We start from the raw sequence: 27,080 nt of genomic DNA, 5'->3' as shown, positions 1-27,080 counted from the left end.
TGTTTTTTTTAGAACACCAAAACATACAAGTGACTTTTGAAGGCATGTTTTCTTTAAAAACTTCCAAAATCACACAGTTTAACCTGTGAAATAAGATTATTTATAGTGGAGGGAGGGTCATCTCCCCCAATCACTCAGGGAGGCTACAGTAAAATATTTGTAGCCCAAAAGTTACAGCCCAGCCACCTCCTTACTCTGACAAATCAAGTACAGTACCTAAATTTATGTTTTTCATATCTGAAACTTTCCGAATTTAAGGATTTTGGCTACAAAAAAGTTATAAGAACCAGGCTTTAAAATGGCTCATCATCTCATTTGTCACAATGTTAAAAGGCTCTAATTTCCTGACACAACATCCAGGCCATGACTTCTGTGTCCTATACATATGGTAAGTTTTACAAAAGACTTGAGAGCTGTTGCACAGTGGAATGCATGAGACTGTGCATGATAACAAAAAAAAAAAAAAATAAAAAAAAATAAGACCCACACAGCTTTATTCAGTAAAAATGTTTACTGGCACATTATAGTTGCAAATGTTATAAGCTACCATATTGTAGCAGGTATCACCCGTTACATTGTAAAGTCTTGCAAAGGGGGGCTGAAACTGTCTACCAGGACAATGTCCTCCCCTTAAAGATTGCTTTTTTTCATTGCCCTTTGAGCCTCAACTAACAGCAACAAGCAAAAAAAAAATGTTACACCAGCATAGGTGTGACATTCGTGACTGTTGATCACATTCAAATACAAAGAGAAGCAAGGTAACCATAGTAAAGCTGCAAATCAAATTCTACAAAGCTGCAGGCTTCCCCCCACTACGAATGCTGCATTCACCATCAAGCTTTTTTTTTTTTTTTTGGTATTTACACAATAGTGAAGAGGCACTTGTTGTGCCTGTGTATGCCTACAGGAGAGGTCAGGGGTATTAACTTGCATGTTCAGCTGTGAAGCATTGCTTAAAGCGTGGCCAGGAGCGAGGTTCAGAGTATGGCTTCACAACCAATATTAAAAAAGTTCAGCAGCACCCCCTTATGGCCATGATAGCAATGAAGGCAAATCCACAGTGGAGTCCATCAGTGCAGTGTTTCTGATATCTGATCCTGCCGTTTCCAAAGCAGGACACTAGGCTAGAGTATGATGGCTGAGCCTGAGCCAGTGAGAAGAGGTGCTGGAGTTGTGAACTGTGAAATCAATGCCATTCGATCACATTTTCATCGGCAGGAACTGGGGCCACCTGATGCCCAACGATGAGTTGAAAACCTGCTGCGTTTCTGTGTCCTCATCACCACTTTCACTCAAACATCTCACTGTCACACTCTTGTCGCTCTGTCACTCACACACAAACTTAATAAAAACAAATTAATGTGTGACATGAGGGGAATCCCAGGGAATGCTGATAAAGGTTTTTGCAAAAACTTTGAAAATCATTGAATAAGCGCTCTGCTGAGAATGAAAGATAAAAAGGTATTAAGCTACCAATTTGATTATTCTCCACTCTGCAGTCTAAATCAAAAAATGGGTCATATATACTTTGTTCCAACACTGTATGAATTTTTTTTAAAAGAAGTACAACTGTTACGTAGGGACTTAGTCTCTCTTCTAGTTTAGAAAAGAATGGTCAAGCTGATGTTGACTTTCCTGTCATATATATGCAAAATTTTGCAAATTATGAACAATGTATTCAGTTGAGCCAAAGGTATGTGATAAAGCAAAACAGAAGTAATGTCCATACAAGATAAATTCATTAGAATAAACATTCCTCTGATGGAAACCCCTTGAAATGAAGAGCGTAATCAAAAAGAAAGCCATTTAAAACTTTTAATATATAATTTTTATATAATGTATACTTAAACAAGACAACGTGTCTCCAAAATTTGAGAAATAAATGGACAAAAAAGGAGAAATATAAACAGACAAAAACAAAACAATGAGAAACGAAAAACAAACTTGATGTTCCTTTAATGAAGCTCAAAGAGCAACCAACATCTCTTCCAGCAGTATGGAATATAAAATACTTGTGTCAATATGAGCACTTGTGTGTGTTATCATGTGCCCTCATGACTCAAAGTATGCACATTTTCATTTCAACGTAACAATGCATCAGCTGGTGTTTTGATTCGTTTGCCCTGTCAGCAGGTTGAAGGTTGGTCAACCAGCTCATGCAGCGTTAAGTTGGATTGTAAACCTGCAGACTGATGTTCCAGACATATAACTACTCAGATTTAAGTGCCTAAATAACATCATAAAAGAAAAAAAACACAAATAAAGGGTTCTAAACATCAGACGTGGAATCATTTGAAGTGTTAAACGTCCACCAAATCAGTCAGTTTTTGGCCTTATTACAAAGACTTGACAACAATTGAACTCTCATTTTTTTAAATATGGGAACATTAAAAAAATATCTTTAAAACTTACTGATATTACAAATAGAAAATGAACAAAAGATTGGTGCCTAACTCTTCAGCTAGGGAGTGAGAATCACTGGATGGAGGACAGCGAGTGGCTGTGTGCGTCTACATTGGTCTCTCTAGATAAGTTGGGGAACAAGTGTGGTCAAGCGTCTAGTCTATGCTCCTCTTTCCTTATGTTCTTGCTCTCTTCAACACATAGTGCGACTGGCCTCATGAAAACACTTACACCTCTAACCAGCAGCTAGTTGGTCTGTAAGTCAGTCTGGATACAGTGACACAAACTCTAAGAGCCTGACTGCTTTCAGTTAAATTAATGCAGCTTTTTAAGCAAAGGTTAGCCATGCAAGAGATCTGTTTCTATTCCTGACTGAGTCAGTTTAGTGCCAAGCTGGTCACAGCATTCATAAATTACATGCTTGTTCCCTTTAAAAAAAAAGGCCATTGAGTGTGTCCTGTTGTGTCCTCTCATCGATATTCCAGCAATAGTTCAGAGTTTAAAAACATGCATGAAAACAGACACAAATGGATGGTTGAGAATAAAAATGGTAGTTCATACATCATACATCCATTCACACGTCCACTCATCCATTCGCTTATACACACGAGCAGTGCAAACACAGAAATGGCAACCCTCCTTCCCCTCCCCCTCTTCCCCATTTCCCCCTTACTGTAGGAACAGTCCCACACTTGATTTGTAACAGCAAGTTCCAGAAAGAGCACTTGTTAAAATAAAAATAATAAAAACAACCAAAAAAAAAAAAAATCACAAAAAATGCAGAAATATGGCTTTACAGTTAAAACCGTAACAATCGATGAAATAAAAATTTGTCTTCTTCCCCAAATCTTTTCCATGTTCCTAATTTTGATTATGCTTTTTTTTTTAAAATTCTATCAAGTACATTTGTGTGTGTATATATATGCAGTCTATGCATGGGTTGGTATGTGTGTGTGAAGCATGGGTACAGCTGGTAAAGAGGTGGTACTTGCTGGCATAACCTGGTTTTTTTCAAAGTGTCAAGGCTTTGATGTGGTACCCCAGTGTAGTGCAGCGGAGGTCCTGCAGGGAAGCCTAAAGCCAGCCCTGAGAGGACACACAGATACAAAGCTGCCAGTCTATCCACACAAACCTGCTGAGGTCAGTCATTCGCGGCCTGTGTGTTCATTTCATACTCGATGATCCCTGTCTTGTCTGATTTGCCAGGATGTGTGTGTGCGTGTCTGTGTGTGTGTGTGTGTGTGTGCGTTAAAGACCGAATGAAAATGTGTCTTGTGCCAGTTTTTGTTTGTGTCGTTCCCCAGCAGTGCAAGTGTGTATGTGGGATTGTGATCGTGTGTTAGCCTGCCTGCTTGCTCAAGAGTCTGAGTGATCATTCTCGTATGCTAGCAGAGTAGGAGAACTGGGGGAAGTGCGTGCGCTGATCTGAATCCTCTGCATCTAAACTGTCATCTGGAGCACACACAAAGGGAGAGAGGGAAAAAATATGAGTTCAAAACACACATAAATGCCTAAAAGCACTTAAATCCAATATTAAAGCCAAATGACTGATATACTTACACTTGTCGGGAGGAGTTATTGTTATTGTTTGTGCTGTGAACTCATCATCGAAGTAACGCGTGTCCGTCTCTGATGTCACCTGGGGTTTGAAGGGTGGAATAAGCTAAAGAGAAGAAAGATGTCAGTCATTTTACAATCTAAATATCTTATTTTAAATGTCAAAATATTTTGTTTTTTTTGTTTAAACTCACCTTTTTTTCAAGAACATCCTGCCAGTTGATGGAGGTGAAGAACTTGTGGCTCATCACTTCTTTGGCATCATCTGGTCCGCCTCCAAGTCTGTAAACAAAAACACTTAATCATCACCACCCATTCACCAGCTACCCTTCCTTTATTCAGATTATTGTGCCAACAGTCATTACAAACGTATTGTTCCCTTCTGACTAGTATAAACCAATTTATTTTTCATTTCCTGACTACTTACAGGTGCACGTGTTGCTAAGCCAGGCAAGTGCTCCATGTACAAAAGTCAGGTGTTCTTCGCCTGTTCCCAGAAACACTGGGGCTAGACCAAAACAACAATCTATTATGTCCCTGTTTATAGCCATTACCCTGTACCAAAACTAATCAAGAAGGAACAAAGGCTTAATAATGTGGTTACATATTTTATAGCTGAATATGTGGTGCCCCCGAGCACAATGGAGGATTCAGCAAACTAATTGAGTGCTACGGACATGGTACAAAATCCAAGGAAGACAATGTTCTCCTGGAGCTGTGCTGCTGCATCTTCAGGAGCCGGTAATTCGGCTGAACAGCCTTGTTTTTTAGAGTGAAGACTCCTCTCTCCCTTGTTTCAACACTGTAATCTGTCAAATAAAGGCGAAAATGCCAAAGAATGATAACTCCCTGACCCTCCACACGCCATCGCCTATGTAATTTTCACAGTGTTTTTTTCGTCTCAAAAATAAAATTTGACTTTAAAGGTACACTGTGCAGGAATCTGTAAACAGTATTGCTGGTGAAAGCGAAAGCCAACCCCAGCGTTGTACGCTTTACATTTCACCTCATAATATTTGCGTTTTTTTTTTTTTTAAACACTGTGTTCGCTGTTTTCCAAGCTTCCTCTTGGATGCGTGCTGCTTATGGTATGGCACCTGGTAACCTTTTTATAGTCCTGACCTCCTCTACATGCTGTGGCCAGGAACTTTGAGAAAACAACACAATAATAAGAAAATAAGAAAGTTCAGGCAGAGGGCAGAGTCTCTCCACAGGAAAACACTGCTACATATTCTAGTGGGCCATAAGGTGTGATTTAGAGGAGTGACTTTTGTAAAAGTCTATGATTTTTTTTAAATATCTTGCATAGTATACCTTTAATAATCTGTTGTGTAACAATGAAAATCTTAAGCAACAGCAGCGGTGCATAAAATTATCATTTCGAAATGCTGCTTAATAGATTGAAATGCTTTTATTATGTCTTTTATGTCTACTGTTTTTTTAAGTTTTTTTAAAAAAAAAATGACTTTAAAAATATTTTAAGCTTTTGTTTTGGTTAAATATCTTAAAAATATATTTGGGTACAATTTTTATTTCAGACTTTCAACTACAGAAATAATTAGTGATGCTTGCCAGTTCGGTTCACAGAAAGACACTATAAGAGACATCATTATTACATTATCATCCTCTGATTTTGATCTTAATTATCCACACAAAGAATTCTTTTTGCATTTACTAAATTATTGCTTGATGACAGAGACCTATGTTGTAAAAACATACAGTAGCTGCAACCACGAACCTCTGTTTGGGGTCCTTTTTGAGCAGGCCGGCGAGCAGGGCCTTGGCTTCAGGGGCCAGGTTCTTGGGAAAGCGGATCTCCTCCATGAGGATTAACTCAAAGAGACGCTCGTGATCCTGGTTGTAGAAGGGCAACCGACCACACATCATCTCATACATGACCACACCCAGTCCCCACCAGTCCACTGCACGTCCATAGTCATTGTCCTCTAGCACCTGACAGGGTATGAATGAAGAGTTGGGAGAGAAACAAAACCAGAATATCAGTGCAGGAGAATCTTTTTTTATTCTAATATTACAGCCCTTTATAGATTATAGATTTGGATTTTTTGTTTTTAGCAGCAGCCATCTCAGCTTATAAATTATCATCTGGCAAAGTCAAGATAATGCTTTCAGTGGAAATAGTCCATTATACCTCCTAGTGTTTTTCATCACATTACAGAACCAGAGGACCCTGGAACCTAATGGTCACATCGGGCAAAAAGCCCCCAAATAATTCAAATAAGTGCTATTTACAGATATAAAATGACTTTATTTAACTGACTTAATGTAAACAAACTCGTTTTACAGCAGTTCAGCTCAGAGGAGACGAAGTCTGCTGTGGATGCATCTCTGCCAGAAAACAACAAACACAAAGAGCAAACTTTCCAATCCCAGGAGGCTGATGATTATCAATATTCTACAGGTTAACTAGCCATTACTTACCATTCGCATTGTATTGTTGCACCATTGTTGCACCAACACTGTGATTTGACAACCAGTTCTACCAGCTAAATTTCTGTCCTTAGAGGTTTTCACACAGTTAAGTCAACAAAGCTGCTCCAAAACACTCATACATGAAGCTACAAACTTATCAAAAATAATTTCAACCATATGTTCATCCAGCTCAGCGGCATCAGTGCTTATTTACATCATCGTCCACATCCATTATGGAGTTACCTCAGGTGCCAGGTACTCCGGGGTTCCACAGAAGGTTTTCATGGTGGCGCCGTCTGTGATCCCCTCTTTACACAGCCCAAAGTCTGTTATCTTTATGTGGCCGTCCTTGTCTAACATGAGGTTCTCCAGCTGTGCAGGGGAAGATTTCTATTAGTTGACCGATACAGATGTATCTCAGATCTAGATTGTATAATAATCTATGGTTATAGCATATAACAAAAACCCCTATATCTTATTTGCAATAAATAAATACTATAATGTCAGAGCAAGCAGTCACCTTACCTTTAAATCCCTGTAAACTACATTTCGTGAGTGTAGGTACTCCAGTGCTGACACTATTTCTGCACCATAGAATCTTGCTCTGTCTTCTGTGAACACTCTGTCCCGCGATAAGTGAAAGAAGAGCTGAAAAGGAGTAAAAAAGCAGATACAGGAATAAGGGACAGAATAATTCCCCATGTTCATTGAGATACTACTCATTATTGGGGTCAATTTTTTATGCAGGTGTTGAAACATTTCTCTCTGCCTGTCGACAGTCATTTAGAAAACAGCTTTGTAATCAGAATTTTTGGATTATAGGTCATTAACTGGTATATTAACACACTGAACACAATTTGAGGCCAGATAAAGTAGAAAACTTACTTCTCCTCCATTTGCATATTCCATCACAAAGCATAGCCGGTCATGCGTTTGAAATGCATATTTTAGTGTCTGTTGAAGAGGAAAACAAATATAAGCATCCCTATTTCACAGATTTAATGGTCCCTTTAAGGTGAAGTAGGTGACTTTGGAGAATGACAGTTGATTGCCAGGTTCCATCAGTATTTGACAAACTGGAAATGAGGCTCAACAATCAACTATCTTTCCCCATAATTGCCTCCCCTCCCATCAACTTTGGAAAGTTGCCGTTAGAAAACTCACCGTTAGAAAGGGATGCCGCGTATTTTGGAGAACTCTGCTTTCTGTAACTGTATGTGCCACCTCATCCTAGAAAAATACACAATCATATACACATATGTAATACATGCAACCAGAGAAACCCCATACTAATAAATAACATTGCTGTTGCAAAACAATTTAAAGTCAAGATTTTACTGTGGTGGGATCAGCACTAACTTTAGCAATGATGACTTCTTTGCGGAGGATTTTCATGGCGTAGTACATCCCTGTGGCCTTCTCCTTCACCAGGATCACTTTACCAAATGTCCCTTTTCCCAGCAGTTTCAGATAGTCAAAATCACTCATGGTCTGTAGGAAAAATGTTCAAAGACAAGCCACAGCAAATGTGCATCTGTGAGTTTTGATAGGACTTAAAATGTGTTCTTATATAATATAAAAATATATATAATGGCCTGTCTTTAAAAAGTACTGGCCTGTAATAAGCATTTGGATGAGTCAGCAGCTCCCTATTGTACCGTCCCCACTGCTGATGTTGTTGCTTTACATATGATGCACTCTAACACACACATTTTTCTCATGCATGTGAGACATGACATTTTACGCTGAAATAGCTTTAAATGATTCTCCTAAAACTGTAGGACCAAGCCTTTAAATTAACACTTGAAAAACAGCAGTGAGGAGGTGGAACATTTTCAACACCGATGAAAATTATTTAAAAGCCTTTTGCCAAAATATAGTGATAGGTGTGTAACACAAGGTGGACACTGATCACTATTTGAATAATATCAAATACAATGTACAAGCAGGACACTTATTCAAATAAGGATAAGCCCACAAAAGTATCAAAACATTCTTTTTTACAAAATAATCAAAATACTTTGAAGAACCACAAACTTTGACTTGATCAGTAACCATATAAAGTACCTAAATATGCAGTATGTCAACAGTCAGAACCACTGAAAACCATCTAAAAGATTCAGTACTAGACAAATATGAACACAAATGTTGCCCTCTGCTCATTTAAAGGTTGTTTCACCAAAAAAAAAAAAAAAAAAAAAGCTTTGAGAAAGAGGCTTAAAGTTTAAACAACTTGCTCAATAAAGATGAGCTTAGCTGGACAAACACAGCATACGCTCAGCTGCCAGGCGCTGCTTGTGCAAATACTGACCACTTTTGTGCGGGATTTGGACACAGCAATCTCCATCTCCTCTGTGCCGCTGCTGTCACTTGGTGAGCCAAATTTAATCTCCATGGGCTCCTCATCCTGCTGCTGACTCTTCAGGCTATTTGCCACTGCCTGGATCGATCGCATCCATTCCTCCCTGACCCAGGACAAAACACACGTTACCTTTATCAAATCTGTCCACATTACTCTGAATCAATTCCGTAAACATTTGAATTGGCAGAAGTTTTGCCTTAAGGTACAAATTGTAGTTAGCAATGACATGTTTTTGCCAACTCTTTGTATGCAGACAGATGGTTCAGATGTTGTGCCAAAAATATATCTTAAAGGAAAAACGGTAGTCTAGCAAGCTAAATTTAGAAGGTAGAGGTTAATCTGGGGGGCTGCCGGGATTTAGTGCTTGGCAGAACTGATGTAAACAAAACTCAATGACTGCTTGGGTTAGGGGTGAATAATCAGGTCTAATCTGGCATTGAATTCTGTTTCAAGCATGATGGTCTTTCCTACTAAATTTTGAACCTTGTCTCTTTCTGTCCTTGCTATGTGTTATGTTTATCTCATGTAAAACAAATTTTAAATCACATTTTTCCTCAAGCCACTTTCAATACTTCTGTAATATCCATTCTAATACAATAGAGACAGGAGGCTTGGGCTATGTCCATACTAAACGAAATCTGAAAATGCATTTCATTCTTTTCATTCATTTTGGCCTTCTATTTAAACTAAGCCACAAATCCTTTCCAAAAATTTGTATTTATATTTACCCTGTCAAACATGAATCACTTTAAAGATGATCTGACTGTTGCTTCAGTGCAAAAGCGCAGTAACAAAGAAGAGCTTGCATTTGTAAACAGCTGATTTAACTTTGAACTTATTCATGTCTGACGATAGAAAAAAATATTAGTGAGAACAACTAAACAGGCAGTTTGGGTGTTCTGCACCACTATTCCTTAAGTCTAAATTCTTGCTTGTGTTGTACGTCGCTTTGGATAAAAGCGTCTGCTAAATGAAATTGTAGAATTGTAGAATTGTATTCTGTAACTCATAACTGGAAGCAGGAGGCAACAAGAAAAAAAGTTTTACTAGGCCGAGACTCAGCAGAGTTAACTAGTCTGTTTTACACATGAATTTAATTTTCAGATGTACTGGCCTAAGTCCGCTACAGGTGGCTCATATTTTCACCAGGCCTTTTTCTACCAAAGAGACAGAGAATATGACTTAAACTAAAAGCCTTGGGATGAAAGTGTTTTACCTCTCCTCGTTGCTGTCTACATGGAAGGTCCGCTCAATAACTGAGGTCCATTGCAGGCATCGAATGACAAATGTGTTAGGCCTCGGGCGCTCTGTCTTCATCAGCTGGCATTCTACAGGGCAGAAACATATCAGAAAACACTGAATAACTGAAGGCACTTACAACATAACCATAGAAAAGAACCTTTCAAAGTTTAATCTGGCACTTGCAGAAATTTGCCAGCCAGAAGGGAAAACAGACCTGCGACGGAGAAGTTGTTGAGCGGCGGGAGGTTGTGGTCACTGGACACCTCAGGCTTCTCTTTGTAGCCAATGAAGGAGCCATCGCTCTTTAAGATGAAGTAACGAGGCCGCCACGTTTTAATGTATTCACCTGGAAAACAGACAGGTGGAGTTTTTTGATCCAACTTTGTTCTAATGTTTGACTATTTGCTTGTGTGTTTGGGGTTAATTTTGGCTTCCATGTCACATCATTATAACAAAAGGAATCCAGTTTAAGTGAATGAACTAGCAGTTGACCAATATTGTTTTTTTCCAGGGCCGATACCAATTATTAGTTGTTAATAAGACTGATAACCAATATTTGGAAAAGCATTTCTAATAAGAATGCAAAACTTTCTTTCAACATTTAGAATTTGGAATATTAAAAACTACAACACAAAACTTTGTTTAAATGCCTTTAGCAAATGTTTTGATCAAAACCGAAACTTTCAACATCATATACGGCATGTTCCCAGCAACTTTTTAAAAATAAAGTTAAGTGAAACTTTAAATTAAAAATGGATACATAAAAACAGCTCCCTGAGGTTTTACAAAATAAAAGTTCATGTCATGCTGACATTTTCTTTGCAATTTTTTAATCAATTAATTTTATTGGCAATCATTAAAATAAAACGCCAATACAGATAATCAGCAAAATGCCAAATAACAGCCCAATAATTGGCCAGGCCAATAATCTGTCAACCCCTGGACTACACCAAGCTGAGCACAGCTGTTCTCCATTAATGACGAACCTATAAACTTGACAGATACCTTACAGGTCTAGTATTTAATACTCAAGATACACATTTAACATGGACTGTATGACTTAAATGTATACTCAGAAGATGGACAGGGAACACAAGGGCCCCCCTTACCTCTCTTGTGGAGCCATCCCTCTCTCACAACACTGACTTCATTCATGCTGGGGCAGAAGACTGTCTGGGTTGGGAGGGGGCTTCAGACGAGCTGGTGAAAATTGTGCAAACTGTTCCTATTGGTCAGGTGCCCCGACGGTGGCTCAGATAAAAAAATAATATATATCATGTAACACCTGGAGGAAAAGAACAAAGAAATGCTGTTAGTGCGAAAGACATAATTAGTAACTTTCTCCCTCCCTTTCTTTCTTTCTCTTTCCTTTGTTTCAATATGTCATATTGATTACTGTAATTTTATTGTTCAGTCAACACGACATTGCACATCTGTCCGTCTTGAAAGAGGGACCCGTCCTCAGTTGCTCTTCCTGAGGTTTCTACCATTTTTTTCACTTGTAATAGGTTTTCTGTTGGAGAAATTTTCCTTATACACTGTGAGGGTACAAGGACACAGGGAGGTCATGTGGTGTACAGCCCTCAGAGGCAAATTGTGATTTACGAAATCAGGCTTTATTAATAAAATTGAATTAAATAAAGGGGACAAATAATACCTAAAATACAAAAACAATGTTAGTCATAGCCTGGTTGTAGCTTTATCACGCAATTACAATTCAAAGGCTTTAAACCACTTGTATTAGTTGAAAAAAACAACAACTCACAAATATCACACACTGTTACTCTTTGCTAAACTGCAACACCTCTGCTGGCTTGTAAAGGTGTGAGAAAAACAGCTGTGTGACTTAGGACTATTTAAAATTAATTTTATCCCTTTGAATAAAAGAGGTAAAAAAATTATATATAAAAAATATATGTGAGATGGGGCATAAAGAAAGTAAAACTACAGCCGGGAGGGTGTTGTTGAAGACATAAAGTGAAACCCATATTTCAAAACTGTATTGTTCTTGATGCCTATCTGAGTGTTGTCACCACAGCACTGCGCTTGAATAACTTCCTCACCTTCTGAGGCGCTCTGTTGACTTGAAACAACTCCACAACAAAGAAAACTGCTGAAATCTGCACGTCTTCTCACGACCTCATATCTGACCATCTGACACTTATGGCATTGACATCGAAATGAGACTAGCATAATGACTATCATGACCACAAGCTAGATATTAAGACTCCAGGCACCTCCATCATCTCATGCATCATCTCCCTGAACTTCAAAAGAGTTTCAGTGCCATGTCTAAAAATGGTAGATATTTTTACTCTTGTGATGCCAAGTAAATATCTGCCAAATATGCAACAGTGCTCACAATAAGCAAAATGGAAAGCTCTGTATTGTCAGTTGTAAAAGCCTCCCACAGCTCTTGCTTAATGTTTTTGTGGAGAGGCCTTGGTGATCCAGGGTCAGCCCTGAATCAACAGCTTATGTTAGATAATAGGTTTAGCAGAATTTCGCAGTATTTCAGTGAAAGTGATGGGGTTGAATATTACAGTGCATACAGTAACCAGATTACAAAGACTGTTTGAACTGCTTTGTTTACAAAGATAACGACAACTTCACGACTTCAGACTTTGTTACGGCCATCAGAGGTGCATCCACAGCTGTTCATAACTACTAATTTGAATGGCTAGAGTCACAGTGGCTGCTCTTTGAGACAATAAATACAAAGCACAATAACTTTGTGCAAGTGGACCTTGTCCACCAGTTACAAGTTCAATGCTCTTATAAACAGGATATGGACAAAATTGTCTAGTCAAACCTTCACGAGCATCAGTGTTGGACAAAGTATTCAGATCCTTTACTTGAATAAAAGTGAAAATACCCCACTGTAACAACAATACTCTTTCACAAGTAAAAGTCCTACATTGAAAATGTTAAGTGAAAGTAAGTAAGTTTAGTCAGGACAATGTACTGAAAATATTAAAAGTAAAAGTACCACATCATATCATATATACACACATACATATATACATGTATATATCACTAGTACAACTACTAAATTTTATACTATTCAAATAAATGTATGTTCTGTAGTTTAATTTATGATAAAACATAATATAGAAATTTCTTCCTCTTCTTGTGCCTTTTAAGCAAAAATCTTAATAAGTAAAATATAATAATAAGTAAAGCTTTCACATAAATGTAGCTAAGTAAAAAGTACAATATTTCCCTCTTAAATGCAGTGGAGTAACTTCGAAGTATAAAATGGCATGATAACAACAGACTCAAGCCAAGTACAAGTGCCCCAAATCCGGACTCAAGCACAGTATTTGAGTAAATCTACTTTGTTAAATTCCACCACTGGAGAGCATGAATAGCAATACCTTACATAGCTACCCTGTTAGCTAATTGCAGTTAATCAATGTCTGAAAAATTACAGTGTACCCAGCACAAACACAAGGTGCCTAACGTTAGCGGATCATTAACGTCTCGTTGACACATCCTTATCCTTTAAGAGTAACGATAGCTAACTGAGGCAAAGTCAACAAACGTTACCTTCCGAGTCCAAGATAGGTCGTTAGCTTTTCTATCGTAACACTGCAATAAACAAGTTGCTACAACACTAAACTATAGCTGATGGGCAGTTTGTCCAAGTGGCGCGGCAGACAGACAGACAGCAGTGAGGACACTGACCATGACCGCATTACGACCAAACAAGGCAGCTAGCCAAAATAGCTTCCAAGCTAACGGCTAGTTAGCATGTCAGTTAGCCACTAGTTCTCATTACCCTGGCTTTTCTTACCTCGACACCAGCGACAAAAAAAGTCCCAGCTGTTGTTTTCTTGAAGAGGCTTGGAGGTAAGGCTGTACAAAGCTCCCACCAGTTATCACTTGAAGCTTGTGTGTATTGAACTCTGTCAATGATCACACAGCTTAGCTCGCCGAGCTTGTTTTCTTCTCTCACAACAACAGCAGCGGCGGCGGCGGCGTGCTTGGTCTGTTGCTGCTGCAGTGGTTCACTGAAGCGTATGCAAGCGAGCCAGAGAGAGAATAAAGTCCGCTGAGCTCCAACCTGATGGATATTTGTGTCGAATACAAATAATTTCCCAATTACGGACAGATAAAACCGCCTCTTGATGGGTTTAATGTGGTCAGTCGCCTGCTTAGCGTGGAAGCCCTCCGTCCCAGCCAGACAGTACAGCAGCCCCGCAGACGCACACAAAAGGAAGTGACGTAAGAGGCCAGCGAGGGTCCACTGCACCTGAACAGTCGGTGTGAAAGTACATCAAGTACTATACTGTTACCTTAACCTCACTCCAACTGCACACAGATGGTCTACAGATTGTCTCTAGATAGACGTTGTTTTAGAAAAAAAAAAAACTAAAATGTGTCAAAAATGTGTGGGTTTTTTTTTACCTCATTAAATTTAGTTTTTCTTCAAATCTACTCATGTTTAAGTACAAAGCAATTTTCTTTCCATGGGAACCTTTTTAAAAGACCCATGAGCATACTACTGCTATAGCATATTGTGTAAAGGTGGCCGATTAAAGAAAATGTTAGAAATGTAACAAATTTTTATTATTTAATTATAATTTCCAACTAGAATTACCACCTGTTTTGCCTCCACAAAAGTCAAATTGCATATACAGTTTACATCCATGTATGTCAAAATATGGATGCAACACACACATCTTCCCCGCAGATGCACACAAAAGGAGGTGACACAGGAGGCCAGAGTGGGTTCACTGCACCTGAACAGTCAGTGTGAAAGTACATCAAGTACTATACTGTAACCTTAACCTCTCCCTAACTGTACAAAGCTGGTTTACAGATTATCTCAGAGACTTTTGTCTCTTTCTACCCAGTGTTCGAAACCTCCACTTTAAACTTAGTTTTCATGGGATCTACTCACAGTTTAAGTACAAAGCACCAATTTTCTTTACATATGAACCTTGACACGCATGACCCAACTACTGCTACAGCATTGTGTGTAAAGTTGAGTGATTAAAGAAGAGAGCCAGTGTTAGAAATGTAACAAATGTTTATTACTCATATCATTTCCAACTAGAATCACAACCTTGTGGTTGTATACCTCCGCAAAACAGTCATATTGTAGTTACAGTTTACATCCATGTCTGTCAAAACATGGATGTAACACACACATCTTCTCTGCAGCAGCATAGAAGATCTATACAGTCAGCACAGTTTCAAGGTGAACACTCAAGGATTAATGTCACCAGTTCAGTTTCTGACCAAATATCCCCCCTCAACCAAAAGTCCACAAGGTGCTCTTGAGATATTGCATTGATGGGAATGACACAGACAAGGTCATAGTGACCTTTGACCTACGACCACAAAAATCTAATTGCTTAATTCAGAAGAGTTAAAGTTAATGTTCAAATTTTAAGAAATTCCCTCCAATCTCATTCACAAAAATGAGACAGATGGACAATCTGACAATATAATGCCTCTAGTCACCGCTATCACAGCTGTGGAGGGATTAAAATGCTCCTTTGTGATACACTGTATGAATCAAGTCCTCTGAAGAAAGCCCTTTCTATCAAAGAGCTTTTTTTTGTTGTCTTTGTTGTTTTCGTTGCAGGTATCGAGCACGAGCATCGCTGACAGAGGCCTCGTTGTTTCGTTTCTCCAGCTTCTTCATGGCATCCTCAGTAGAAACCTCTGAAAAAATAACAAAGTAATCTATTAGTTTGATATAAATTACTATATGTCTTCATTAAAAGGGAACTCTTCAATTTTGAGCATTACATACACAATCATATCAAGGAGAATTGGCATTAACCATTAAGCTGTATAAGATCACGGTTTTAAAACACAGAATGATGAATTCTGAAAACCTGGTGGCCTTTTAGCTGCCTCCCTGGTCTCCCATTTCACCATCTCCTCATCAGTGACTTCTTCTCGTGCCACACTGCTCAGCTCATAGACGTCCACCTCATGGAGTTTAGGTAACAAGTCCTTCACCCACTCGTATCGAATAGGACATACAGTCCTGATATAAACTCGTGAGGTCACCAGCACGTCGTGGAAGATGACCCAGTTCAGCTCAGCCTCCTGGTCAAACAGCTTGGAGCAACACAGGGTCACAATTAAAGGAGAAATCAGAGAGGAAGCATAGACACTTTGATTCCAAACGTAATTTGTCCTCTGTGAAAATTATTTTTCATTAATCAAGATTTAAAAAAAAAAAAAAAATGCATTTACCGATGAGGATGGATGAATGTGAACCATGGATCCATGACCATCCATTGTGCAAAACACCTTTCCAACAGACCTATGTAAAGTGGCAAAAAATTAACTGAATAATTATTCAAAGGTCACATTACTAACAGATAATAGAAGTACTACAAAGGAGAATTAAATATTGATTATTTAAATGGACCCAGAAAATACCTTCTAGCAACATTGGTGAAGTATCCTGTGCACAGGCAGCATCTGAAGAGTTCACTCTTATTGCCATCAAATGTCTCCACAGGGAAATCTCTCTTCTGAAAGAGGGTCACACTCATATTTATGATTACATCATTATGTTGCCAAATGAAATAATAAATTAATAAATGACAGAGTAAAACATCTGACCACAGTAATCTGCAAAGAGATCCATTACAAATATTCCAGTAAGACACTGAAGTGGGAAGTGAGCATTATCTATCACAGCTAGTAATAAATGGGCAGAATTGTATGTAGATGTTGTTAAAAGCGACATAAAACATTTAGCAAAGCAATCACAACACACTCCAAGATAAACACACCAAAATAAAAGTAAACTGCTGTACCTCTTGGAGGCGGAGGAGGATCTCTCGCAACTGAGTCTCCACACTAAAGGCCGACTTCAGCGCCCTCCAGTGGACCCAGTTATCTTTACACCATGCTGAGGGTCTGTCACTGCAGGATGTAGGAAAAAGGCTCACACTTATAATAGCTGTTATAATATCACATCATTCAGAATGATGTCTTGAAATCACAGCAAGTGATAGACTAACACGGCCACTTCTTTGAATGCAAAAAAGTTAAATAATATGTATGCATCTTGCAGCATTAATCAGTCAAGTTGTTTACCTGGATTTGCATGACTGAAACACGCTGAGGAGAGTGGCAAAGTCGTTCATGCTGCCGCTCTTGGCAGCCAGCTCTCTGTGCTTTTTATCTGCCTCTTTCTGCTTCTCAGGGTGGCCTGCAGGCAGGAAGAGGTCAGTCTTCACTCTACATTGCTCTGTATGGGTCATTTCCTGAATTATTAAATAATTAAACCAACATGGCAGTAAGTAATACATTACCTCATAATCTTTAATTACACGTTTTGCCAAAAACATGCCAAAAAATTTAAATTAGTTGATTAAAAAAAAGACTTTTAAAAAAGGCTACATAAAAATGTTCAGAAAACTAGATATACACAATTATCATAATTATAAATTGAATATCATGCTTCAGAATTATTCATACTTTTTAAACGCTTTTTTCCACGTCATTTTTTACATTACTTTACTGTTTTCTGTGCTAATTTTCACATAATTTTCCTTTACTTTTTACCAAATTCTTGCAAATTTTTGAGTAATTTCATCTTACATTCCTCATTGCCCTCTTCCCATAAAGAAATAAAGTATTTTTTTCAGGTTTCACACAGTTAAAGACAAATTGCTGACCTGGTCTGATGAAAATGTTCTCCACAGACAACATGGCAGCCACAGGAAGCAGCAGGTCCTGGCAGCCTAACGAGGCAGCCTTGAGCAGGGCCCTGGTGAGGCCTGGATGCAGGGGGAACTCCACCATCAGCTCGCCCAGCTGAGTCACTCTACCTCTCCTACATCAAACACCAGACAGATAGGAGTTCATGACATTTACTTCAACATTTTACTAAAACCCACAACTATTTAAATTTTTTATATTTTCATTTGATTTTAGTCTCTAATTTGTCTTTTTACTTGCTTATCATCATTGCTGTTGTTATTATTATCAGAGTTCTGTGTCCTATGCCTTTTTGTTATTTGTGGTATTTATCGAATATGTCTCTGCTCCGAATTCCCTAATTTATTCTGTCTTTACTCGTCTGCCTGTTGTCGGCATTATTGACTAAATTGTTTTATTACTGTTTATTAACTCTAGGGTTTACAGCCTCAGCTTTGCCTTGCTATATAAATAAATTTCTTATCATTATTATAACTGTTGTGCATAGAAAACCAAAAGCTTGATTCAAGTCCACAGGTATAACCACTCACCTGTTGATTGCATCAAATTGGTAGAGCTGCTTTAAAGCCTCAAGAATAAACCTTTCCTCTGGACAGTCAAGATATGGGAACCTAAAAACAGATCAACTCATTACTAAAGAAGGTACAGGGAGCAAAAAAAGATGAGCTATAAGAAAGCAAATAGACTCAGGATGGGTATCAGCGTACCTAATGACATCATGGACGCCCAGGCACTTGAGTGTGAGTATCACTGCAGTCAAACTTGTCCTCTGAATTTCTGGAACTGTATATTCAGGCATGCTCTTCTCCCAGAATTCCTTGGTGTATATTCGAAAGCATTTCCCGGCTGAGGTTCGTCCAGCTCGGCCTGCTCTCTGCTGAGCCTCGCTCCTAATCACAGAAAATCCCCCCCCAAAAAATCCCATCCAAATCTCTGTTGGCAAGCTTTCTTCAAGAGAAAATTTGCCACTTTTTATGTGGATGTCCAATCAGTGTTGATGGTAAATATAGTCAATAGAAGCAATACATTCTTGAGAGGGTGCCAAACTCACCAATCAAACTGAGTTCACAGTTGCAAAGTCTGTTGTTCTCCCTGCATCCATTGCCATCATTTGATGTAACAGTGACATGGTTGGATACAGGAAGAACTACAGGCTGGACTTCGGCTTGTGGTAGCCCGCATGCAACAATATGAGTGCAGAGGATGTTATGTACGAAGATGGACTTTACAGTGTTGACCCTGATATTTAGCCATATTTATTTGAGCCAGAGTATACGGCCAAACAAATGCAGCAGAAAGCGGCTGAGGATGCAGATGCTGTGCAAGAGGATATGGTTGGTGGGGACCTCAATAGGATAGGAAACACCGACTGGTGGTGTCTTTGCTCAGATTGGCCTCTGATTCCTACAGAAACTGCATCACTCTGCTGCAATGAATTTGAGCATGGGCAGTTTTTTGGTTGAAAATGTCACATACGCTGGTGAAGCCTCTGTGTGTGTGAGCATGAAAGTTTTACTCCTCACTTGGAAAAACTGGAAAAAGACAACCATCACCAGCAGGGGCTAGAGGGCAGATTAGTACACTGAGTGAATATTTTCACCACCTAATGCTATTGTAAGCTATTTTGTTGATTTCCCTTTTAGCAAAATGCTCCAAGTAATTTAAGTTGGGCTTTTATAGTGAAAGGTAAAAAAATAAAAGGTGTGGAGCAGTAATGCACTGCCATGGACAATCTGGAAAATAATAAAGGGTGTTGCCATCTTGGTTCATGCTGGTTCAGACTACAGAGCCTCCTGGTTTTTATTTTGTTGCCTAAGCAGGTTTACAACTTAAAAACCTCAGCTACGCTATGTTTTGGCCAATAAAGTAATGGCTATATGCTAGCTGGCTAATAGCTATGGGTGTCAGTAGCTCATGCATAATGCATCCTGGTATACAGGTAGGCACTACCTGCACGGCTCTGCGAACTGAAAAACTCAGCCTCTTGGTCACTGATTAGACATCTAAAAAAAGCTGGCACATTTTCCTTTTAATAGCACAGGTTTCAGCAAGAAAAGTTAGTTAATTCTTCAAAAACTCACTTTGAAATGGGCACCACCTCCAAGATATCCATGCCCACCCTTGAGTTGTGGTTGAGTTGCTTCACAAACCCACTATCTACAATGTACCTGCATGAGGAAAGTAATGGAGGATGATATGTTTTGTGTGAAATATTTAAAGCAGCTGATCACACACAAGTATATGTGATGCAGCCTAGTTGTCAGCCAGTGACAATGCAACTCACTCACTTTATGCCATTGATGGTGAGAGATGTTGCTGCAATGTTTGTGGCCACGACACATTTCCTTATTCCTGGAGGCGGAGGCTGAAAGATCTGCCTCTGTTGATCTATGATGACACCATAAATGATAAATGTTTTCTTTGTCGGTGTTACCACAGTGGTATCGCAAAGAAAAATACTGACTTAATTGAGAAAAAGCTACCATTTTTATCTATTCAACAATGAATAAATTGTGCCAGCTGTTGTGTGTATTCACCGGTGGGCATGGATCCATAAAGTGGCAAAATGAGAAGGCCCTCCACTGTTTGGTCCTCCACATCGTAGCGGTAGTCTATAGACTCAGCTTTTTCAAACAGCAAGTCACAGGCACGCTCAATCTCTGACTGACCTGTGGAACATGGAGGATTAATGTGACTGATTTTGTCAGGGTTAAGACACACTGTGAACTTGTTAATTATGATTTACCTGTTAGAAACACTAGAATATCCCCTGCCATTTCACTGGTGTGCACATCGAGGGCCACTTTGACGACCTGAGGAGGAAGATAATATAAATGTTGTTTTTCCTGAAACAATCTTAAGAATAAAGAAAATCACTTGACCTAAAGCTGAAGCCAGTACCTCTTTTACATAACCGGTGCTCTCAATGTCTTTAGGTCCCACAGCAAAACCAAATGTGCAGGTGACAGGAAAAGTCCTCCCAGGAATAGCAAAGACAGGACAGCCGCCAAGAAAGGCTGAAAGTTTTTCAGTTTCCAAGGTGGCGGACATCACCACCACCTTCAAAGGGACAGATCGGCCCTTATTGGCCTTTGCAGGGTTTGAGAACATTTTCTTCAACAAACCCAGGAGAATATCCTGTAACGAATACAAACCCATACTCAAAGCATGCAATGAAACATAGACAAAAAGCACAAACTGCGTAGTGCAGAAATTATAAATGTTAATGATACTGGGTGTATGTCATACTGTATTTTGACTCACTGTGTTGAGGCTGCGTTCATGGACTTCATCCAAGATTACGACACTGTACTGAGAAAGCACCGGATCTGCCAGGATCTCTCTGAGCAAACAGCCGTCTGTCATGTACTTCACCACTGTACTCTGGCTCAAACATAGTCATATTTTCATGTTAAAGGTCCCATATTGCCAAAATCTGATTTCCAGCTCATTTTTTTTTTATTATTTCAAAGGAGATATAGGTTCAATACAAATACTTTGTCAACAGAGAACTGCATACAGCCTGTATTCAGAAGCTGTGCCTTTAAACAAGCCGTCAGGACTTCTGTGATGTTGTGATATCACAAGTACATTATATAATATGCTCAAACGAAGCGTTTCAGAATACAGGTAATACAGGTATACTTAGGCAGACAGTATAGAGAAATAAAGCATTTTTAAAAAACATTAAAGCATGTAAAGATGTTGTAGTAGAAACCCAAAACACAAATATGAACCTGAAAATTAGAATAATACGGGACCTTTAACCCTTTGAAACCTGGGCAAACCTGCTTGAATTCTTCCTATAAAATGGGAAGAAGGCAAAGAGCAACAAAGAGGAAATGATCCAAAACTATTAAGAAATTGGTAAAAAAAAAAAAAACAACCAAAAAACCAAAAAAACAGTACAATAACATTACCTGTAATTCAGGAAAAGAGAAAAAGAAAGAAAAAGAAAAGATAGAACAAGACAAACAAGACATAGAAAAGGACATTTTCCCTTAAAAAAAAAGTTTCTTCTTGTTATGTCTTGCAATTTGTGCATCATTTCTTACCAAGCTGCTCATTGCCTTTTTTTCCATGTTTTGAAAGAAATTGAATCAATTTGCTCAGTTTCAAATGGTTTACGATTAATGCGATGTTGCTCCAGGTTTCAAAGGGTGAACACATACTTGTAAGAAACACATTGAATTTTCTATTTCTATTTTCTACAAGTGATGAGTCATTGTTGTCTCTCACCTGTGATGTGCAGTCATCAAAGCGTACTTGGTAGCCCACCTCTCTACCCAGAGTGCACTGCATCTCCTGGGCTACCCTCTGGGCCACTGTGATAGCAGCCACCCGGCGGGGCTGGGTGATGCCAATTTTGCCATCTTTACAAAAACCTTAAAGAAGAGGAAGTGGTTCACATTTGATCTCAGTGGTCACATTTGTATTCTTTTTTTAAAAACATATTTTTATTGGCTTTTGAAAGCATACAAACTATTACACAGCACAGCAGAAAGACAATGTAGAATAAAATATACCCTTAGCTTAGATAAATACATATGTAAAAACATACAGAAACGTTAAAAAAACGTGCAGTCGGCCACAAAAAAATGCAATAAAATAAATAAATATGACTCAATGTTTGTATCCTAACATCACTAATTTACATGGGACGCGGCTGCTGTTTGTTGTGTGAACAAAATCACATTAAACTGTATCTTGATGTTGTTTGTGCGTTAGCATCAACTTCATGCCGGAGTAGGACATCTAAATTACAGCTTACCTGCTTGATGCAGATATTTTGGTAGTTGTGTGGTTTTCCCGCTGCCAGTCTCACCGGTGACGACCAGAAAAGTGCTCTCTCTAACAGCCCGAACAAGTTCAGCTTTGTGCTTATAAATCGGCAGATGTTTCGACTCATTTTCTTTTGGCTCCCACCTCGTTGATTTGGACATAATTGACAACTCTAGGTAACTTTACATCTGAAGAATTGCTGACAGTAATCCTGCGGAACACGTTTGAGTTAATGTTTGTGCCTACAGACGATATTAAACTTTATTAAAGAGCTACTTCTCTCCCATTTCTCTCTGTCGTTTCAAAGACGACACGCTTGCTCAATAACTTCCGCAAACTAACCCATTCTGCGTTTCTATTGGTCGAGTTGCGGCCACATGACTAGTGCACGAGAATAAACAAATCTCTTAAAGGGCTCTGCACATGACCAAAGCTCCCCCACCACAATAAAAGTCTGACCGGACAGTTTTTTAATTAGGGCCCGAGCACCGCACGATGCGAGGACTTTTTTGTAATTGGTCCGTTTATTATTATTATAAGTTCGTCAAAAAAGAGCTCAGTAGCACCCCATTTCATGTAGAGGTATGAAAATTTGGAGTTATAAAGAACATCCTAAGACAAACAAAAAATCCTCTTGGAATTGAAATGTCATTTAATGCAATTTCTTGGTGTTGGAATTTGGCCAACTAGTCCTACGGATTTCAACCATTGAGGCCCAGAAGTTACATGATTCGCCACTTAACAGGAAGTAGTTTTAAACTCAGTTATACATGATCCAATCTGCATCAAACTTCACATACTTGATGAGAACACTGCAATCTGCTGTATATGACAATTTCAATCAATGGTGAGAGCGCCACCTATGGGCACAGAAAAGACAAAGTTTTACACTAAGAGGTCCAGCTCCTAGTAGGTTGACTTGATTGACCTCAAAATTGTGTCAAAAAATCATTAAGATGTTGGTTATGATGTAAAATGAATATTGTCCGTTTTCGTTGAATGGCATTCCTGTGACACCACAGTGAACTTCGATGTTTCGAATTGACATCAAAAACTGTCATAACTTGACCTAGATAATCAGATCTTAACAAAACTTCAGACTTTTGATAAGAGTCCATGCCTGAACACATCTGCAGTGCAATTTTGATTCACTGTCATATGATTGATATGACAAATGATTTCCCTGTAGCAGGTTCCACTGAGCAACCTCAAATTCTCTCATAATACTGCAAAGACTTTCATGATACACAAAAAACCTTTTTTAGTATTTTTTTTCTTTTAAAATGTTTTGGGTATTTTTCTAAGATAACATGCTTTCCGAACCTGCGGACCAGCCAAAATTTTTAAACTCACCAAAATTATATCAGTTACAAAAGCCAGAGACTGTAAAAACAAAAAAAATATCGTTGAATTATTAAATTTCCGACGGTCTTTGAACATATCATGTGAAAGGAACACTTAATGCATTTTGTCAAAGTCTGACTGAACACGCATATTTGTTGTTGACTTAAATATATTAAAATGTGTGTCTTGGTTGCAAAAAAAGAAATAAAGAAAAGTATGTCGGCGTTCTCCGTCGTTTGTTTCCAGCGCGGGAGAACCCACTTAAACGGGCCCCGCCCCTTTACGGGATGACGTAACGACTAGGCCAACGGAATTTTTCAAATGTCAAAGGTAGGAGCCGGTTCTGGTTTTGTCCGTTTGCTTCGCTGGTGCTGCTCGGTGTAAACGCCAAAAATAATGTCCAAAGTCGATTTAAAGTCAAGCGGAGGCAAAATTATCATCACCGACGTCAGTCCAGATCGTGTCTGCGGAACTTGAAGCGCGGTTGGATGTGTTTTATGAAGCGGGTAAGCTAGCTAAAGTTAGCCGTGTGTTAGCTAACATGACGGAAAAAGTTCAAGCCGGACGCCTTAAAGTGCGCTAAAGCGGAGGGAAGAGGACATCGCCGTGGACAGTTTTGGGGATATTTGGGAGTTTTCGTGTTCAAACATTGGACATTGTGGACATTTTACACGGGCTCCAGTGGACTTGGTGTCATTTTTGCTGGATTGGAATCAAGCTAACAGTCGCTGGATGAAAACATCGTCGGTAAGTTGTTGGTCACATGACCTGGAAGCTGTCAAAATATTGAGACTAAAACTGTCTAAAACTCTAAAACTGACTTCACCGCGGTAATTATTTTTAAATATCCGACATGCAAAGTAGCTTTTTGTTGTTGTTGTTTAATCACAGCCTGGAATAAGTCAAAGATTTGCAGCAACATCTATTGTGACAGTACACCTAGTGGAAAAAGCATGTATTTCCTCCATGTTCAAGACATGGTTAAAATGATGTCATCAGGTGGGAAATAGTTTAACAGACAAATTTCAAAGCAAAAGACACCTAGAAATAATGCAATGCACTGTTTATATGCTGTAATGGCTGTGGGATAAAAAAATGCAGTTTGAATTGTTTTCAATTGTTTGTTTATTTTGCACTAAATAGTATGAATGTAACCATTTTGTTTACACAGTGTATTTTAGACACAATAGATGTTGCAACAAATCATTGACTTATTCCAGGCTGTGATAAAAAGAAAAACAACAAAAAAGCTACTTTGCTTTTAGGATATTTAAGACTAATTCAGTTTTTATTTTTTGATTTTTTTTTCCTCATATAAACATAGTGACAAAAACCTGGCATTTAAAGGGTTAAGATTTTGAAAATGAATGAATATATGATATTTATGATTAGGACTGATGTTGGTAAAACAATAAACTCAATGAACGTAGAAAATATTATTAATGTACAATATTTTTTAAAGCTTAATTTTGAAAAGCGCATTTTGTGCTCAGAGTGATATAAGTGTGTGTGATATTTAAGTGGTTCCTAAGAGTTAATGATGATGCTTTCACAGCTGGTTGTTGTTGTTGTTGTTGTTGTTGTTGTTGTTGTCGTGTGTTTTGATTGTTTGAGCTTTTTGGCTGTATGGTTATAACTTTTTGGCCTCTAACATCTCCTCAAATGAAACTCTATACTTATTTGCCTTCTGACCTTGGTTGCAAGCACTGCTAGTTGCAGCTCTGATTTTTTTTAATCCTTTGTCTCACTGAGGTTTTGAATAATTTGGTAAAATGCTAAACACCTGCCATGATTCTAAAATAGCCTTTCAGCAATTGTGTTGCTTAAATATCGGCAGGTATCTGTTTCTAGACAGAACTAAGCTGATATGAGCTGTTTCCTCCTGTGTCAGTTTCTGACAGGGGTTCCCAAACTTTTTTTAATGGGGGCCATATTAGATTTTGAGAAAAACCCTGACGGTCAGCTGCTTCTCACATCATTGATTTTTGCCCCAGTGTTATGTTTTGTGTTGACTGAATATGCAGCTTTTTGTTTTGGTGTTTTTAGTTTTTTGCAGTGTTTCTGTTTTTGCTATGTGTTTGCTGAGAAAAAGTACTCGAAACACAACATATTTCTACGTTTAAAGCTTTTATATTTTAAACTTACATATTAGTTTTATACATTGTATTGTCACGTAAGGCACAGTATTACATTGTACACACTTTTTATAATTTAAATGCTTTATACACCCTGCACATTATCCATATTGTAATTGAAATATTCATATATTTGCACTAATTGTCTATTACTGTATTTCTTGGCATTTTTATTTTTACACCTAACAAACCACAGCATATTATGCATACTTAATTTCTTTTAATATTTGCATATTGAGCCAATTGGATACTACTATATTTTTATTTTTACACTTATATTTTTACATGCAACATACTTTTACCGCTGTGGATTAGCATTGAATGCTAATATTTTGTAGTAGAGGGGGAAACTATTAGAACCTTACTGTACATGCTCAAAAGTTGAAATAAAAACTATTTCCACAGCCTGTTGACCATTACTTTGATATCAAACATTCTTCGCAATATGAACAAAATACTAGAAAAAAGAAAGAAATTACAGTCTAATGTGTGAATGCATGACACGTTGATGTTGATGAAGCATGACGTGTTCTATGAACTGAGCAGGAAAAATTGTTGAACAATTAACTAGGGCTGCAGCTATCGAATATTTTAGTAATCGAGTATTCTACTGAAAATTCCAATCGATTAATTGAGTAATCGGATAAAACATATTTTTGTTTAGTTAAAGAGCAATTATAAATATACATGAGGCAGTAAAACATTTCACCTAATAATGAACCATTGGTTTCCTTTTTTAACTACCCAGTTAGCTTTATTATGTTATGTTATGTTATGTTTATTATGTTATTTTTCACCCTCATCACTCTACAGCGCTGTGTTTTTACAGATTAAATAAAGCCTGTATGAGGTAACAGTAACGTTAATCTCATTAATTAGCACTACGTAAACTTAATTTTGCCTAGTCTCGGGTGACGGTCCTCCGCTCTTGGAGTAAACAGGGTGCCTTCGGTGGAGATGCTGAAGCATTGAAGACGTACTGTTGTGGTATGCAAGCGCTGTCTTACAGTGAATACATGCAGCAGTGTTCGCCTTGGTGTCCAGCTTGAAATGCTCCCACACTTTTGACATTTTCTGCCTTTTCTTTGTGCCTTTCTCTTCGCTTTCATCGCCTTCTTCGT

At 38.4% G+C, this 27,080-nt stretch overlaps 2 protein-coding genes across 3 annotated transcripts; both read right to left on the bottom strand.

Moving 5' to 3' along the window:
• Positions 1-1,939: 1,939 nt before the first annotated feature.
• akt2 (v-akt murine thymoma viral oncogene homolog 2) lies at positions 1,940-14,194 on the bottom strand. Its single transcript, XM_042486390.1, has 14 exons — positions 13,794-14,194; positions 11,107-11,282; positions 10,212-10,343; positions 9,972-10,083; positions 8,705-8,858; positions 7,753-7,884; positions 7,558-7,623; positions 7,279-7,347; positions 6,919-7,041; positions 6,637-6,765; positions 5,699-5,913; positions 4,155-4,242; positions 3,964-4,066; positions 1,940-3,855 (listed from the first exon to the last, which is right to left on the bottom strand). The coding sequence occupies exons 2-14, from the start codon at positions 11,150-11,152 to the stop codon at positions 3,776-3,778; spliced, it is 1,449 nt and encodes a 482-aa protein (XP_042342324.1). The 5' UTR covers positions 11,153-11,282; positions 13,794-14,194; the 3' UTR covers positions 1,940-3,775.
• An 858-nt stretch (positions 14,195-15,052) lies between these two features.
• Positions 15,053-22,796, bottom strand: dhx40 (DEAH (Asp-Glu-Ala-His) box polypeptide 40). 2 transcript variants are annotated; one of them, XM_042486445.1, is made up of 17 exons: positions 22,470-22,796; positions 21,938-22,083; positions 20,963-21,082; positions 20,600-20,836; positions 20,445-20,511; positions 20,236-20,367; positions 19,987-20,086; positions 19,780-19,866; positions 18,406-18,588; positions 18,229-18,309; positions 17,656-17,813; positions 17,072-17,186; positions 16,789-16,897; positions 16,406-16,500; positions 16,217-16,286; positions 15,850-16,078; positions 15,053-15,673 (listed from the first exon to the last, which is right to left on the bottom strand). In XM_042486445.1, the coding sequence occupies exons 1-17, from the start codon at positions 22,639-22,641 to the stop codon at positions 15,552-15,554; spliced, it is 2,223 nt and encodes a 740-aa protein (XP_042342379.1). In that variant the 5' UTR covers positions 22,642-22,796; the 3' UTR covers positions 15,053-15,551. The 2 variants fall into 2 exon arrangements, with proteins under 2 accessions (XP_042342379.1, XP_042342380.1); XM_042486446.1 differs by lacking the exon at positions 22,470-22,796 and having other exon boundaries at positions 20,963-21,041; positions 21,938-22,047.
• Between the last annotated feature and the right edge of the window lie 4,284 nt (positions 22,797-27,080).

Source organism: Plectropomus leopardus, chromosome 5 (genome assembly GCF_008729295.1).
Source record: "Plectropomus leopardus isolate mb chromosome 5, YSFRI_Pleo_2.0, whole genome shotgun sequence".
NCBI classification, from domain to species: domain Eukaryota; kingdom Metazoa; phylum Chordata; class Actinopteri; order Perciformes; family Serranidae; genus Plectropomus; species Plectropomus leopardus.
This window is presented reverse-complemented; position numbering and strand designations above follow the sequence as displayed.